This window comes from Taudactylus pleione, unplaced genomic scaffold (assembly GCF_031769625.1).
Source record: "Taudactylus pleione unplaced genomic scaffold, aTauple2 ptg000032l, whole genome shotgun sequence".
Classification (NCBI taxonomy): Eukaryota; Metazoa; Chordata; class Amphibia; order Anura; family Myobatrachidae; genus Taudactylus; species Taudactylus pleione.
In genome coordinates this window covers 9,459,458-9,474,806 of record NW_028284434.1, presented here as the reverse complement: position 1 = coordinate 9,474,806, position 15,349 = coordinate 9,459,458, and the positions used below count along the sequence as shown (strand labels likewise).

Sequence of the window (15,349 nt, the reverse complement as noted above, 5' to 3'; positions counted from 1 at the left end):
TCCAATGTAAATTGTGCCATCTAATCATAATTTGCAAGCCAGCTGCTATTAGATCCAGTTGGCAACAGTAAGGTAGAGGAGACCTGATCTGATGTCCCCACCGGCCTTCGCTTATATGTATAACATTATGTAGATGTCCTAGATGGGATGCCTCCGCATTTCCCTATTTAATGTAGTAGTGCTTTGAGCTCCATGTTAGGAGCATACAAAGTAAATTACACTGATGATGGTACACTTGAGAAAACATCAGTCCTATTTACTGTCCATTTATAAATGACTCTTCATAAATGCACAGTAAAGATGAGGATTACGCTTCCCTGAATCTCTAGGCTCTGACTATCAAGATTTACTCTGTATTGGGGGAAATCCTTATTTGAAATGTAATTTTTGTAAACCTGCAGGGATTCTCTGTATATTGGATAAATATAAAATTCAGTGCAGCTTGCTTAGCTGTGCGATAGTATAGTAAAATGACAGTCATTTGTGCTAATGGAGGAAGACTAGCTGGTTTTACCTGTACTTTTTAGGCATTGCAAAACATTTCCGCCATGGAAGTCAAGAAGATGCTCATGAATTCCTTCGGTATACAGTAGACGAGATGCAAAAATGCTGTCTTAAAGCTTTCCCAAGGTGAGTCTTATTTTCTTTTGACCCCAGTGTATGTTTGGTTTTATCTGTTATATCGCTAATGTAATTCTTCTAACTAGTAAAATTACGTAATTGCATCCTTGATCCAGTGACGTCACTAGTTTCAAGAGCAGCATACTTTGGGTAACTTTTTTTCTTTTTCCCTTTACTCCTCCATTGCAGCTGTTACAGTGGATAGTTTACTCTCTAACTTGCGTAGAGACAGGTATACAAAAAATTCCCCCGATGGTACATATTGCAGCTCCTCTTTTTCCCTGTCTCTAAGCACAGGTAGATCTAGTAGTGTTCTATATTTCTGTAGCACAGGCTTACTTCCTCCTTGGTCCTGGCAATGCATCATATAAGGCAGCAGGCAGAGGACAGGACAGGACTGGCTAACCAGGGAACACCAGTCTGCTACCTACAGTTATATTCCAGTGCTTTAGCCCGGTGGGTTCATCTCCTGACAAACATGCGGTTACTGCTGGGATTCCCTAGTATGGTCATGAAAAGAGAAGAAACTTTACATAAATGTACTGGAAATGAAAACCATATGGAAAATAGTTCAACAGTTTCATCAAGTGTTACTGGGGAAGCAACATGAGTATTCTCAGATAACAGAACAGTGCTGGGCACCACAAGCAAAGCTATGTGATGGAAGTAACAAAACTGCTGTCTTTTTGGCTAAAAGAAACGTAAAATCCCTATCAGCGTCCCATGGTGCATGGGAGGGGAATGCAGTGGCTGAATAGCTCTGAGCTGAAGGCAGGTTGTTCCAGGGAAATGGCGTCTACATCAGGATGTTCTTCATTTTCTGAGTGAAAAAAATTGTTTAAATATATTGTCCACTTGTAGAAGATCAAACAAGAAGTGCTCAGATTAGTCTATCGACCTAATGTCCCAGTGACAGAAGGAGTGAATGGATTTTTTTTTAAAGTAGCGATTGTAGCAATCCTTCCACTTTGGCCGGGCTTTCTTGGTTCCCATTTATCTGAGAGCGACTTCAGGAGGAGCCACAGCCTCTATCTCTCCTTCCAGGTTTATTGCTCCAGCCTTTCACCATACATTTATTGGCATGGAAATAGAACTGTAACTACTTAGGAATAAAGGAGTATCAGCCAATAATCAACACACTCTTGCAGACAGGCTCTTTAGTAGTATGTTATGCAGTTTGGAAGAAATTTATTACAGTGTGTGAATGTAACACAACTCCATCTAAAGCTGGATTTCAACACTCATAGTACAAGTATCATTAGCAGTGAGTGTTTTGTTGGAGACCAAATTGGCCTCAGAAGAATTGATCATTCAATTTTTTTTTTTCTTTTTCAAATCGGTGAAGACAATTTGTCAGTGAGACCTCAGATAGACGTCCTGTTTGAACCAATACAAGAAGCTTCACGTGAAATGGATGACACTGAGGGTAATGTCACTGGTCGCAATTTCTTCTGCCAGGCCAGTAGGGTTGGAGAGTTACAATCACTATGGTGCAATGAACCTTTTGCTCAAAGAGCCAATACAAAGGACTTTGAAGGCCTTGACACCTGGTTCAGAAATCTGATTTGTTTTTGTGTCCAATTCAAAAGTTCCTATACTTTAATTTACACCTGTGTGTGTCTACACGTTCTGGATGGAGTCCACCACGCTGATCAATGCTATCGAGCAAGACAAAGTTCTTGTATCCATGGACATCAGGGATGCTTATTTACTTGTCCCTCTATATGGAATGGGCACCCCTGCTTACTCTGATTTGTGGTTGACTGCTTTATCCCTGTCAATGGATACAATTAACTTGTCTTGCACAAAGGGGCCAGTTCTCCAGTGCATGCAGTTGCTGGTTAGGACAGTATCTTGCCTTGAGGCGGTTCCATTAACAGGCATTCATTTGCGGAAATTTTAGACTCTTCTAGCCCTTTGGTTATATTATATATATATATATATATATATATATATATATATATATATATATATATATATATATATATATTTTTTTTTTTCTCATCCACAATCTCCGTATCCCAAGCTACTGGTTTTTGTTTACACTATCCGTTTCCACCACTTCTCCTTGCCTCACAAGCCACCGTTCCCATAGCAACATACAGTACTGGTTGCCCAAACAAATACTGATTGATATTTGGATAGACCAATAGGGGAAAGCAAACTCAACCCTACAAACTAGACAATTGAGTGACCTGATACTGGGAACTCGTCTAGCATTTTAGTGAGGAATATTCTGGACTCCAGTAACCCTGAAATAGGCAGTCAAGACATTGGACAACGCACTCTCAGCACTGTCATTTCCAGCTCTAGAGGTAATTCGGACAAGTACGTCTGCGCCCCAGACTTGCGAGCGGTGACTAGACACGTAAGGTGACGCAGTTATGATCAAGCGGCAGCAGATGCATCATTACCATGGCTGCATTCGCGCACAGCAGGGCCTCCTTTGGCTACTGCAGCGCCAGGTGGGTGCCACCTCTACAACCAATCTACAGATATTCCTCCAGACAAGAAGAAAGCAAAAAAGGGAGAAAAAAAAGCTTATAGATGTTGTGCACTCTGCAGATAATGTTCACGAATTTATACACACAAATCTTTATTTGGGTATGGATTAAAAATTATTTATAGTTCAAAGATACTAATTTAGAAGAAATATTTATTATAATTATCCTTTTATATGGCGCAGGTGGTTCTGCAGCACCTTACAAAGTACATAAACAAAAGAGCTCATAAGAAAAAGCTGTTAACACTACAAAACAATGAAGGAGATGGTTTCTAAACATTGTTGCATAACACAAGCAGCAGGATGTCAGCAACCAGGTGTTAGCTGCCGTTGTGGGAAGTTAGGAGTAAACGATCGTATAGGTAAGGGAAGAGGGCCCTGCTCATAAGATTAGTGGAGAGTCTGATGGAGAGGGGTAGTGGATTCCAAAGGTGGGGAGATGAGGTCAGAGATGTAAATGGGAATGTATTGGGTCAGGTTTTTCTAAGTGAGTTTGAGAAGTTTGAATTGGGTTTTGAATGGGAACCAGTGTAGGGCTTGTAGGAGAGGGGATACAGATGTAGCGAGTTTGGAGAGGAAGATGAGTCAACCAGCAGCATTGAGGACAGATTGGAGTGGAGAGCTGTGGGAGGGAGGGAGGGAGGCAAGAAAGTAGGAGGTTACAGTAGTCCTATCTGTAGATAACCAGTGAGTGGATGTGAGTCTTAGTTGCCTCCTGGGTCAGAGCGGATCTGATCTTGGAGAGGTTTCTGATATTGAGATGGCAGAACTGTGAGAGATACTGGATGTGTGGTCTGGGAGAGTAAGGAGTCATGGATAACTCCATGACAGCGCACTTGTGGCTAGGGGAGATTGTTGTGCTGTCAATAGATAATGAAATTGTGGGAAGTGAGGTTATTTGTAAGGGTAGGAATATAATCAGCTCAGACTTAGACATGTTAATGGGACATCCAGGAAGAAATAGCAGAGACAGTTGGAGATACAAGAGAGAGGAGGAGAGATAGATCTGAGTGTCGTCAGCATAGAAATTATAATAGAGACCAAAATAGCTGATGAGCTCACCTAAGGAGGACCGTATAGAGGGAGAATAGGAGAGGGCCAAGAACAGAACCTTGAGTCACCGACCAGTAGTGGAAGTTGGGGGGTGGAGTACAGCCCTGAGAGGTGATGGAATGGTCAGAGGTAGGACAGCCAGGAGATGGCAGTATCATGCAGACCGAGGGAGTGAAGGATTTGCAGGAGTCGTCCGCACAGTGTCCAAACCAGCTGAGAGGTTGAGATGAATAAACAGATAGTAGTGGCCCTTGAATTTGGCAACAAGGAGTTATTGCTGAATTTCGTGAGGGCAGGTCTGTGGGCTGGAGAAAACGGAAGCTACACTGAACCGGGTCAAGTGAGTGGGAGGAAAGTAAGGCGGTAGTAGACAATATGCTCAGTTTGAAAGCAAAAGGGAGGAGAGAAATGGGGCTGTAGTTGGAGAAAGTGTTAGGATCAAGGGTGTTTTTTTTTTTTTTTTCTTTTTAAGAATGGGGGAGACAAGGGCATGCTTGATTGCAGAGGGTACAGTGCCTAATGAGTGAGAGATTGAGGAGGTGGGCAAGATGGAAACAAGCAACAGGTGAGAGGTTGGGGAGGAAGCGGGAGATAATATGGTCTAGAGGGGAGGTGGAAGGGCAGGAGGACCTGATTAGTGCCTTAACTTCATCTCCAGATTCTGGGGGGAGAGAGGTCAGAGTTGAAGGAGAGGGGTAGGCTGGAAAAGGATCGGATGAGGTGCTGGGAGTCTGGCTCGATGTAATGTCCTGGTGTATGAAGTCAATATTAGATGTGAAGTGAGAGGCAATGTCATGGGGAAGTCAAAAGGGTGGGAGGGGCAGAGAACTGAGTCAAAAGTGGCGAAGAGGGTATATTCAGCCATGTTGCGTGCGCATCATAGTACGGATCTACCGCCTATTAAGCAAAAGTGGGAACTAGACCACGGAATACTGAAATGAAGCTTTGGGTAGCCCATGTGTGTGTCTAGTACAACAATTGGATATCAACCAATCCAATTGTTTCTAATTCACAGGTAACGCCAGACCGTTTGTTCGAAATTGGTTGTAGAACTGATTCAAGGTGTCCTAAGTGTAATCTGAACGCAGGGAATTTTTGGCATCTACTATGGGATTGCCCAATTATTAGTACCTTTTGGGAGGAAGTAATTTGTATACTGGTATCCACAATACCAACCCTCATAGTATATATCCTGGTATCCGCAATGTGCTAACCCCCATAGTGTATACATTGTCTGTAATTGAAGAGGATAAACTAGATAAATATTCCAAACAGTATGTTATTAATTTGTGCATGCTTGGAAAAGTCTGCAAAGCCAGAGCATGGATGGCCCCTGAGGGTCCAACAATAGGAGCATGGTTATTAGTGAACAAATGAGAAATTTGTTTATCTAGCTAGAAAAAAATTAATCTTATTTGGGGTAGATGGCTGGACTCATCATATGTGCGGGACGGAGGGAGGATGAGAGTCCCTGGGATACATGGGGATGGTGCCATGTGAGTCTGTCTGCGCATTTGTGTACCCTGTAAATCCTGGTTAATCTATATGTCAAGATACATGTGGTAATATCTATATGTTTAGGGCCGAATGTACATTCGCGTGCCTATGATTAAATAGCTTGTCTGCTAAAGCTGCCAGAGAGCATCTGATCGATCCATACATATATTCTGACTGTTGGTACCTCTTATTTATATTTGTGCTGTGCAGATACCTATCTATGTTAAGTCCATATAATTTCCTTTGATGTGTATCTACTGTACATTGTACCTAAAACTGTATGCTTAAACTGTACTTTGCAAATTTATTTTTTTAGCTGTTTTTCAGACAAAACCTAATAAGGAGACCGTACATGTATATGCTAGTTTGTAATGTAGTTTTATTTATTTTTCTGTAAAATAAACTATTGGATTAAAAAAAAAGTGGCGAAGAGATGACTGGGAGTAGATAAGGGTCTTGAAGTACGAGGGCAGCACTGTAGGTTGAGAGCATACATTTGAAATAGAGGAAGTGTGCATTGAAGCGTGATTTCCTCCACTGTTGCTCTGCAATTCGTGGACACTTTTGCAGATATCTAGTGTGTTTGGCATGCCAAAGTTGAGGTGTGGATCTGGGAGGTTGAGTAGTGACCACCAGAGTCGAGTAAAAGTAAGGGAGACAATTGTATAGGGAAACAGCTTGTTAAGGGCAGGAGAGAGAGACAATGAGGGTGGGAGAAGTGAGTCTAGCAGAGCGGATAAGGATACGATGTCAGTAGCCTCAAGGTTACGCTTAGTGATAGTGGCCTTGGGAGACAGTGGTGGAGAAGGAGTGAGAGGTTAAAAGAGAAGATGATGGTCAAAGTGGGAATGGGTGAAATCTGATACATCACAATGGGGAGTGAAGACTAGATCAAGTAGGTGTCCACTCAAATGGGAGTGTGAGCAGGTCCATTGGGAGAGATCAAGTGATGATGTTGAGGGTAAGGAGTTTAGAGGCAGAGGATTCTGTGGGGACATCTATAGGGATATTGAAGTCACTTAAGATGAGGGAGGATTACAGGAAGTGGGGGAGCCAGGAAGCAAAGTTATCAAGAAATTTGAAGATGGGGCCAGGAGGACAATAAATTACTGCTACTCGAAGGTGAAAAGGTTGCACGAGGCAAATAGCATGAACCTTGAATGCAGAGAATGACAGGGAGTGCTCTGAGGGTATGAGTTGGTAGGAGCGACTGGAGAATAGAAGGACCCTAACAACACCAGCATGGCCACCCCCGGGCCTGAGGGTGTAAGAGAATATGAGAGCTGCAGGAGAAGTGGAGAATGTTTGTTAAAAATATATAAGTAAAGATGTGTGCAGACCTTTAAACATGATTTAAAAATTTAAATTGTGCCACCTATATTTAACTGGTTCCTCCTCTCTCCTCTCTAATCAGTCATAGTTTGTTTGGAAAATGGTTTATATTCGTGAATCATATGTATAAACCATCTTGTTTTAGCGGGGCGCCGCCAAAAGGACAGGGCGCATTCCGCACTTTTGAAATTGGGCAGAATTAAGAACTAGTAGGAACACTACTGTTGTTTTGACTGATGAGCTCTCCTGAAGGTAATGGTCTATATGACTGTTAATATCAATTCATTAATATTTATAGTAGTATAATCAGAGTGCAGCGAATGGTTAGGGTATTACATTTGTGTCCAACATATCAGCAGTAATATATTGCTCAGGGAAGCTCCGTCCTCGGATTTCCGTATATTCAATTAGTGCTTTTCAGTTCAGGCAAACAAACATTTATATTTCAATATTAGCAGGCATAGTGTATGCGGTGGCTGGTTAAGAAAATGGCGAAGCACATTTTGCCAGACTTGAGTTTTCATGGCAAATCTGGCAAAATGCGTTTGTGTCACGAACTTTAACTGATGAGACGGGAGGAAACATAGCGATATAAGCTATTTTTCTCCTTCATCCACTGGGGGACACTGGAGATATACACTGGGGTATAGATGGTGGTGACCAGAGCCTGGCACTTTAAATCTTCTACAATTTGATGTGGCTCATTCACCTCTATACCTCTCCTTACCCTCAGTTTATATTAAGTGCCTGTTGGAGCTGGGCACCTCCTGGCCGCTCGGCGGCTGCACTGGGAAACTTCGTTTTAGTGGAGGTCTCTCATTGGTTTCCGGCGGAAATCTTCCTCCCTAAGCGTGCGCTTCTACATGCAGCAGCCGCCATCTTCACACTGCAGGGCCAGCCATTTCCCAGTAGCAGATACTGGTCACCCGCACCAGCAGCTTCCTCAGAGACGATTGCCCTTCACAGCAACAGACCACAGCAGAACAGTAGCAGGAAGGCCACTTCCAGGAGTTACAGCAGGCTTCTACACTTCAGAGAGATGCTGCATCACTTCTCTCCTGCGTCCTGTGGCTGATACTGGCTCCTCCTCCTCTCATACCTGGAGGTTCTGTGAGTTTGTAGGGCAGTCTAGGGCTGGTTAGGCTTTTGCTGTGTGCTTGTCTGTTTATCTGGTTAGCCTGCACAGCGGGGCATTTTTCTCCTTCATCCACTAGGGGACACTGGAGTCTCTGTACAGTGGGGTACAGATGTGGGATCCGGGAGCTGGCACTTTAATAAATCTGAATAGTAGCTAGCTCCTCCCCCTCTATACCCCCTACAGGCTAGTCTTAATTTTGTGCCAAGGGAGCTGGTCACATACAAAGAGCTCTCTGCTAAAAATCAAGGATCAGGCAGGCAGCTCACTTCCACCTGCCTGTCTGCTTCGTTGGAGCTGCCGGGGAGACCTCACCGCCGCTGCTTGCGGCGTCCGCTGGGGTCTTCAACTATAGAGACCATTGTCTCTGGGGGGGTACCGAGACGTGCTGCATGCGGCAGTCGCTGCGGTCCCCCATTAGCTTAGCCCACCGCTGGCAGCATTTGGCAGCAAGAAGTTTAGTGACTCCTGGCAGCCTAAGTAGCTGGGTGGCCAGGAGAAAATGACAGGTGGGCATTAAAAAGCAGCAACTGATACAGCGCTGAAAGGTGCCAGAACGAGGGGACGGAGCCTAACACACAGTTCTGCTCCTGCCTTCCAGCTGCCCCAGTGCTCCCAGAAGGAGGCTGTGGCCATTTTAGAAGACATACAGGCTGCTGACAGACGCAGAAGAGAGACGTGACTGCACAGTGGGGTTAGACTTGTGAAGAGCAGGTTAGACTGTGTTTACACAGCGATTACATCACATTATATTTTGTTACACAGCGCTGGTCTCTGAATAAACGCTGGTTGGGCTGGGTTAATAGCATAATCTCCCTCTATGCCCTTAATCTCTTCTTTCTAAACAGTCTGTGTGTGTGTGTGTTTGTGTGTATCACTACCTTTTCTGTGTGTGTGTGTGTGTGAACAGTGAATTGGTAACCTGCCTTCAAAGGGGTCTAAGGCTGCACAAAAAGCTTTCTCCTGTAAGAATTGTGCAGAGAAGTTTACACAGGGACCATCATCCAGTTCCCTGTTGTGTGAAAAGTGTGTTTCTTAAACAGACTGCAGCGTCCCCACAACACCCTATTTGGGCTGATCAAATTAAATCAGTCATGTCTCAAATGTCTGCAGAGCTTGAAGCTTCTCGCAGGGAGAGAGAGGTTGAAAGATCTCAGAGGTCTGCCTTCTCTGAACTAGACTGGGCGCGGTCTTTAGCCAGGTCTGTAGAAGGGCTCACAAGGGTTATGTCAGCTAAGGTTCCTCCCGTGGTATCGTCCTCTAGTGTCCTTGCTAGGAGAATACCGAATCCCCTTATGTGGGATGATCCGGAAGAGGATTACATGCCTGATACAGAGGAAGGGGAGGTACAGGACCCTATAGGGAACAGACGCCAGAGGAAGCGGAGCCTGTATCTCAGGGTGTAGAGGCGCTGATTGCAGCTATACGCCAGGTGTTATAAGTTGAGGGCATGGACCCTGTGGAAGTTAGGCCGTCTATCTTTAATAAGAAACAAAGACTAGCAGCCTCCTTTCCATTGTCTGAGGAATTGGATGAGATCCTTACCTCAGCGTGGAAACACCCAGATAAAGTTTCAGATCTCATGTGAACTTTTATCCTACTATCCCTTTCCTGCAGAGAACAGGAAATTATGCAAAACACCTCCTTCAGTGGACCCTTCAGTGTCACGTCTGTCTAAAAAGACTGTGCTCCCTGTTCCAGGAGCAGTTTCTTTAAAGGAGTCTTCTGACAGGAAGGTAGAAACTACCTTAAAGTCTATGTACACTATAGCGGGGGTGTCCCTTCGACCCGCATTAGCTGTTGGGTCAACAAGGCGGTGGAAGCATCGGTTGCGCAGCTTGCTGAGGGCCTTAAGACTGGTGCTCCGGCGGAGGATCTGGTTCCTCTAGCGGAACAGGTTGCAGAGTCTGCTTCTTTTTGGCGGGGCTTCAAAAGATATTTGTAGTCTTTCCTCTAGATCCTCGGCTTTGGCTGTCTCAGCCCGCAGAGCCCTGTGGCTGAGACAATGGCAGGCGGATGCGGAATCTAAGAGAGCCGTGGAAGCGCTTCCATTCACAAGGGAAGCTTTGTTTGGCACGCAACTGGATAAGCCACAGGTGGCCACTTATCTCCCATCTGCTGCTCCTCCTCCTAGTAAACCATTTGCTGAACCGTCCTTTCATATCCCAGGGAGATTCAGGGGTCATGGCAGAGGAGCTCCCGCTATCTCCCATGGTTCCAGAGGCAGGGGTAGAGCCACTGGGAGCTCGCCTTCGCAATTTCAAAGAAGTTTGGATAAAGTCTTGCCAGGACGCGTAGGTCCGGGACATCATTATTCAGGGGTCGAAGTTGAATTTTCAGATCCAACCACCTCCTCGTTTTTTCGCAACCGGTTTGTTGGCATCAGCGGACAAACGGGTTGTAATACAGGAAGCAATAGAAAAGCTACTGTCTTCTCGAGTAATAGTGCATGTCCCTATCCATCAGCAGGGTTAATGCTTTTTTCCAGCTTGTTTGTAGTTCCCAAGCCAGACGGCTCAATGAGACCCATTCTGAACTTGAAACATCTCAATCCTTATTTGCGGACTTTCAAGTTCAAAATGGAGTCCCTGCAGTCTGTCATTGCAGGGCTCAAGAGGGACGAGTTTCTCGTATCCTTGGGCATAAAGGATGCCTATCTCCACATACCCATTTGGCTTCCTCATAAGGCATTCCTTTGGTTCACAGTGCGGGCCTCTCCTTTTCAATTTCAGGCCTTACCTTTCTGTCTTTCATCAGCACCAAGAGTGTTCACGAAGGTCATGGCAGTAATGATGGCCCTTCTTCGGATTCAAGGGGTTGCTATCGTCCCATACTTGGACGACCTGCTTCTCAAGGCTCAGTCAGTCACTCAACTACTGCAGAACATCCGGGTAACAGTCTTCTGTAACAACACGGATGGATCCTGAATTACCAAAAATCTCATCTACAGCCTGCTCAGCATCTGCCTTTCCTAGGGATGATTTTGGACACCGAGCAGAGGGTATTTCTTCCGCAGGAAAAGGTCACCTCCATCCAACACATGGTGCGATTGATACCGCGTCATCGCAGAGTGTCAGTACACCTGTGTATTCGCCTTCTGGGGAAGATGGTTGCGACCTTCGAGTTCATCCAATACGGGAGGTTCCATGCCCGTCCATTCCAACTGGACCTTCTCTCTCGGTGGTCAGGGTCCTACTTTTTTCTTCACCAGCGAGTTCACTGTCACCCAGGACTCTAACATCTCTCCTTTGGAGGCTGAATTCCTCTCACCTATTGGCGGTTTGCAATGTGGGAATGGATTCTCCTCACCACAGACGCCATTCTGAGAGGATGGGGGGCAGTGACTCAGGGAAGACACTTTCAGGGCTGCTGGACTCGACTGGAGGCGGTACTGCCCATAAACATTCTGGAGCTAAGCGGCGTGTTCTATGCTCTTCAGGTAGCACATCCTCTGTTGAAGGGCCGTGCCATCAGAGTGCAGTCCGACAACGCCACGGCTGTGGCGTACATCAACAGACAAGTTAGCATCAAGAGTCGGTCCGCCATGCAGGAGGTAAGCCGCATTCTGCTCTGGACAGAGGAATTTGCTGTAGTGATAACAGCAATTTTCATTCCAGGGATAGAAAATTGGGAGGCCGACTACCTCAGTCGACAAGACATTCATCCGGGAGAATGGATGCTCAAACCAGAGGTCTTTCAACAACTGATTCAGCGTTGGGGTCTCCCTCAGGTAGATGTCGAGGTTGAACCATCAACTGCCACTTTACTGCTCATGGTCAACAGATCCACAGGCGGTGGCAATGGATGCTCTAACAACTCCTTGGCGGTTTCAGTTTGTTTACCTGTTTCCACCACTCCCACTTCTTCCTCGTCTGCTTCAAAAAATCAAACGAGAAAGGGTAAAGGTTGTGTTGGTGGCTCCAGACTGGCCCAGACGGGCGTGGTATTCCTACCTACGTCTTCTACTGATAGACGACCTGTGGCCTCTTCCTCTGCAAGAAGATCTACTGCAACAGGGTCCGTTTATCTATCAGGACTTAAAGCTGCTTCTTTTGACGGCGTGGCTGTTGAAAGGGCTATCTTAGTAGGAACCACCCTGGAAGGGATACCCTTTCTTATTGTGTTAAGGGTTAGAAAGTAAGTTACCTCAAAGCATTATCTTCGTATATGGAAGGCGTATGTCTCTTGGTGTGAACGCAAGGGTGCGCCACCATCAGAATTTAACTTAGCCAGGCTGCTTCTTTTTCTACAGGCTGGTTTATCAGCAGGTCTTCTTCTGGGATCTCTTGAAGGTTCAAATATCGGCTCTGTCGATTTTCTTTCAGAAGAAACTAGCATTATTGCCGGATGTCCAAACATTTCTGCAAGGGGTTGTCAGGTTACAACCGCCGTTTGTACCTCCAACGGCCCCATGGGATTTGGTCTTCCCTATTTGAACCTTTACAGACTGTGGAATTACATTTTTTATCATGGAAAGTGGTTCTCCTTTTGGCGCTCGCCTCTGCTAGGCGTGTGTCGGAGCTAGGGGCGCTTTCTTGTTGTCCACCTTACCTCAATTTTCATGAGGATGGGGCGGAGCTACGTACACAGTTATCTTTTTTGCCTAAGGTAGTGCGTTTCACATCAACCAACCGATTGTGGTTCCGGTGTTTAAAGACTATTCTTCGGCTTCCAGATCCCTAGACGTTGTTCGGGCTCTTCGGATTTATGTTGATAGGACTGCATCCCTCCGGAAGTCTGATAACGCTGTTTGCTCGATTATGATATGGCGCGTCCAGGCTGGCCAGCTTCTAAGGCAACTATTTCTAGATGGATTTGCCTATCTGGCTGCATGAAAACAACCTCCTACTTCAATCACCGCGCATTCTACGTGCTCGGTGGGTCCTTTGTGGGCGGCTGCCCGCGGTGTTTCCCTGACCTAGCTTTGTTGGGCGGCCACTTGGTCAGGCCGGCATACTTTTGCAAAGTTTTACCGTTTTGACACGTTTATGGCATCTGCTTCACAGTATGGCCATGCGGTTTTGCAGGGTTCTCAGCACTCCCGCCCGGGATGTGAGCTCTGGGATGTCCCCACTGTACTGAGACTCTAGTGTCCCCTAGTGGTTGAAGGAGAAAACAGGATTTTGGTACTTACCGATAAATCCCTTTCTCCTATTCCACAGGGAGCACTGGACGCCGACCCGGCGCTGTTCCACCTGCATTATTTGTTGTTCTTCTTGGTTTGGACAGTCGTTTCTCTTCAAGGTCTGCTTGATTTATTTGCTTATTTGTTCATGTATGTTCTAGCTTCTCTTCTCCTCTATTCTATTTTCCAGCTCTCCTCGGGCAGTTTCTTAAGACTGACCTGTAGGGGGGTACAGAGGGGGAGGAGCTAGCTACTATTCAGATTTATTAAAATGCCAGCTCCCAGTTATCCCACATCTATACCCCACTGTACTGAGACTCCAGGGTCCCCTGTGGAATCTGAGAAAGGGATTTATCGGTAAGTACCAAAATCTTGTTTTAGCTAACCAGTATAGCAAGCTATACAGGGAGAAGGTCTTCCGTAAGGAAGAGGTGTTAACCAAAATATATTTTCACACTTCTGTTTGCTCTCTGCCTCTGCTCTCCTTCCTTGTATCTAAATGTCTGGGTAGGATAACTCTGTGGCACCCACCTCTGATGAGGGCTGCATTGTTCAAAAGGTTTTTGCATGTGCTAAATGTAATAAAAGATTTTCCCATGCAAGGTTGGAACGGGGGACAGTCTGAGACACCTGCCAGGTGGTCTCTACCGTCCAGGCGCCGACTAGTGTGCCCTCTCCGGTTAATAAGCCACCGCGGGTGGCTACCTTAGCAGGTGCGGTGTAGGATTTATCCCAGCGATTATCAGCCTCTAGACATCCGAGTTCTACTGGAGTTCTACTCATCCGTCGGTGTTCCAGGAGGATCCTACTTCGATGTTTCCTTCGTTGGCCCCAGTTATTGGTCAAGCACCGACCCAGGTTTTCGCACTTGGTGGAGGCCCTTTCGGGCATAAGGCCTTTGTTCGGTTTAGGGTCTGGCGCTGAACTAGTCCACTAGATGGACGGACAGGTCGGCTGGCTCTTCAAAAACAAGAAGAAACAGTTGTTGACTTTCCCTTCTTCCCCCGCAGTTGGAAGATCTTGTATCAGCCGCTTGGAAGCAGCATAATCTGAGGTTCCAGCTGTCTGAGGTTTTTCTCTTTTATTCCTTCTTCCCTTTGGGAAAAGGGCTAAGTGGGATTCTGCTTCTGTTGTACATTTTTCAATTCTCAGGTTATCGGAGAAGCGCTTATTCTCTTTGTGATAGCTAAGACCGGAAGTTGTAAGCTATGCTGAGGTCTATGTACATTGTGGCTGAGTTCTACCTTTGCCCAATTCTAGTGTCAGCTTGGGTTAACAAAGCGGTTCAAAAGTGGGCTGAGCAGTTATTAGAAGGTCTCTTCCCCAGGGGTGTATCTTATCCCTTTAGTGGAGCAATTTAAGGAATCTGCTACATATATTGGAGAGGCGGTCTTGGTTGCATCCCAGGTTGTTTCAAAGGTATCTGCTTCTGTGGTAGCAGCCTATCTGGCTCTATGGCTACGGTCCTGGCAAGTGGACACAGAATAAGAATCCTGTTTTGGAAGCTCTTCCATTCCCCGTGGGAAGCCCTTTTTGGGCCAGACCTGCACAAAATTATTGCCTTGGAAGGAAGAAAAATTTATTTTCTTCCTCCTTGATCCTCTGCCTCGAAGCGTTCACATTCAGGCCCATCCTTTCGAACCTCCCCTAGGTTTTGTTCAAAACTCGGGATACAGTCTGCCCCTTCCAGGGGAAGAAAGTCTCTGGGTTGCCTTTCCTGCATGCCGTCCGGACCTCAAGCAACAGGAAAAGCCTTCAGCATAGACTCACCACATTGGAGAGCCTATGGTGGGAGCCCATATACTTAGGTTCAGCAGAGTTTGGTTTCAGACTTGTTTAAATGTTTCGGTCCGCAATTTTTTTACTGGTACGCTAAAAGATTGCATTTCAGTCCCTTCCTTCATAGAGATTTTTTTTTTTTTTTCAGCATCGTCCCAAAAAAGGCAGGCTCTGGAGCAGGCGATTGTACCACTTGCTTGGTTCAGAGGTGATTGTTCCGGTACCGGCACACCAATGGGCTCATAGGCCACTCCAATCTCTTTCTGGTTCCGAAGCCGGGCGAATGAGTCCGACCAATTTTGAA

The 15,349-nt window shown here is 45.8% G+C and overlaps 1 protein-coding gene across 3 annotated transcripts in view; it reads left to right on the top strand.

The window, feature by feature from the left end:
* USP42 (ubiquitin specific peptidase 42) overlaps positions 1–15,349 on the top strand; it is an 84,118-nt gene that overhangs the window by 9,063 nt on the left and 59,706 nt on the right. For all 3 annotated transcript variants that reach the window (XM_088451855.1, XM_088451857.1, XM_088451856.1), the window contains one exon: positions 528–630. In XM_088451855.1, the coding sequence (XP_088307981.1) occupies positions 528–630 (103 nt within the window). The remainder of the gene's footprint in view (positions 1–527; positions 631–15,349) is intronic.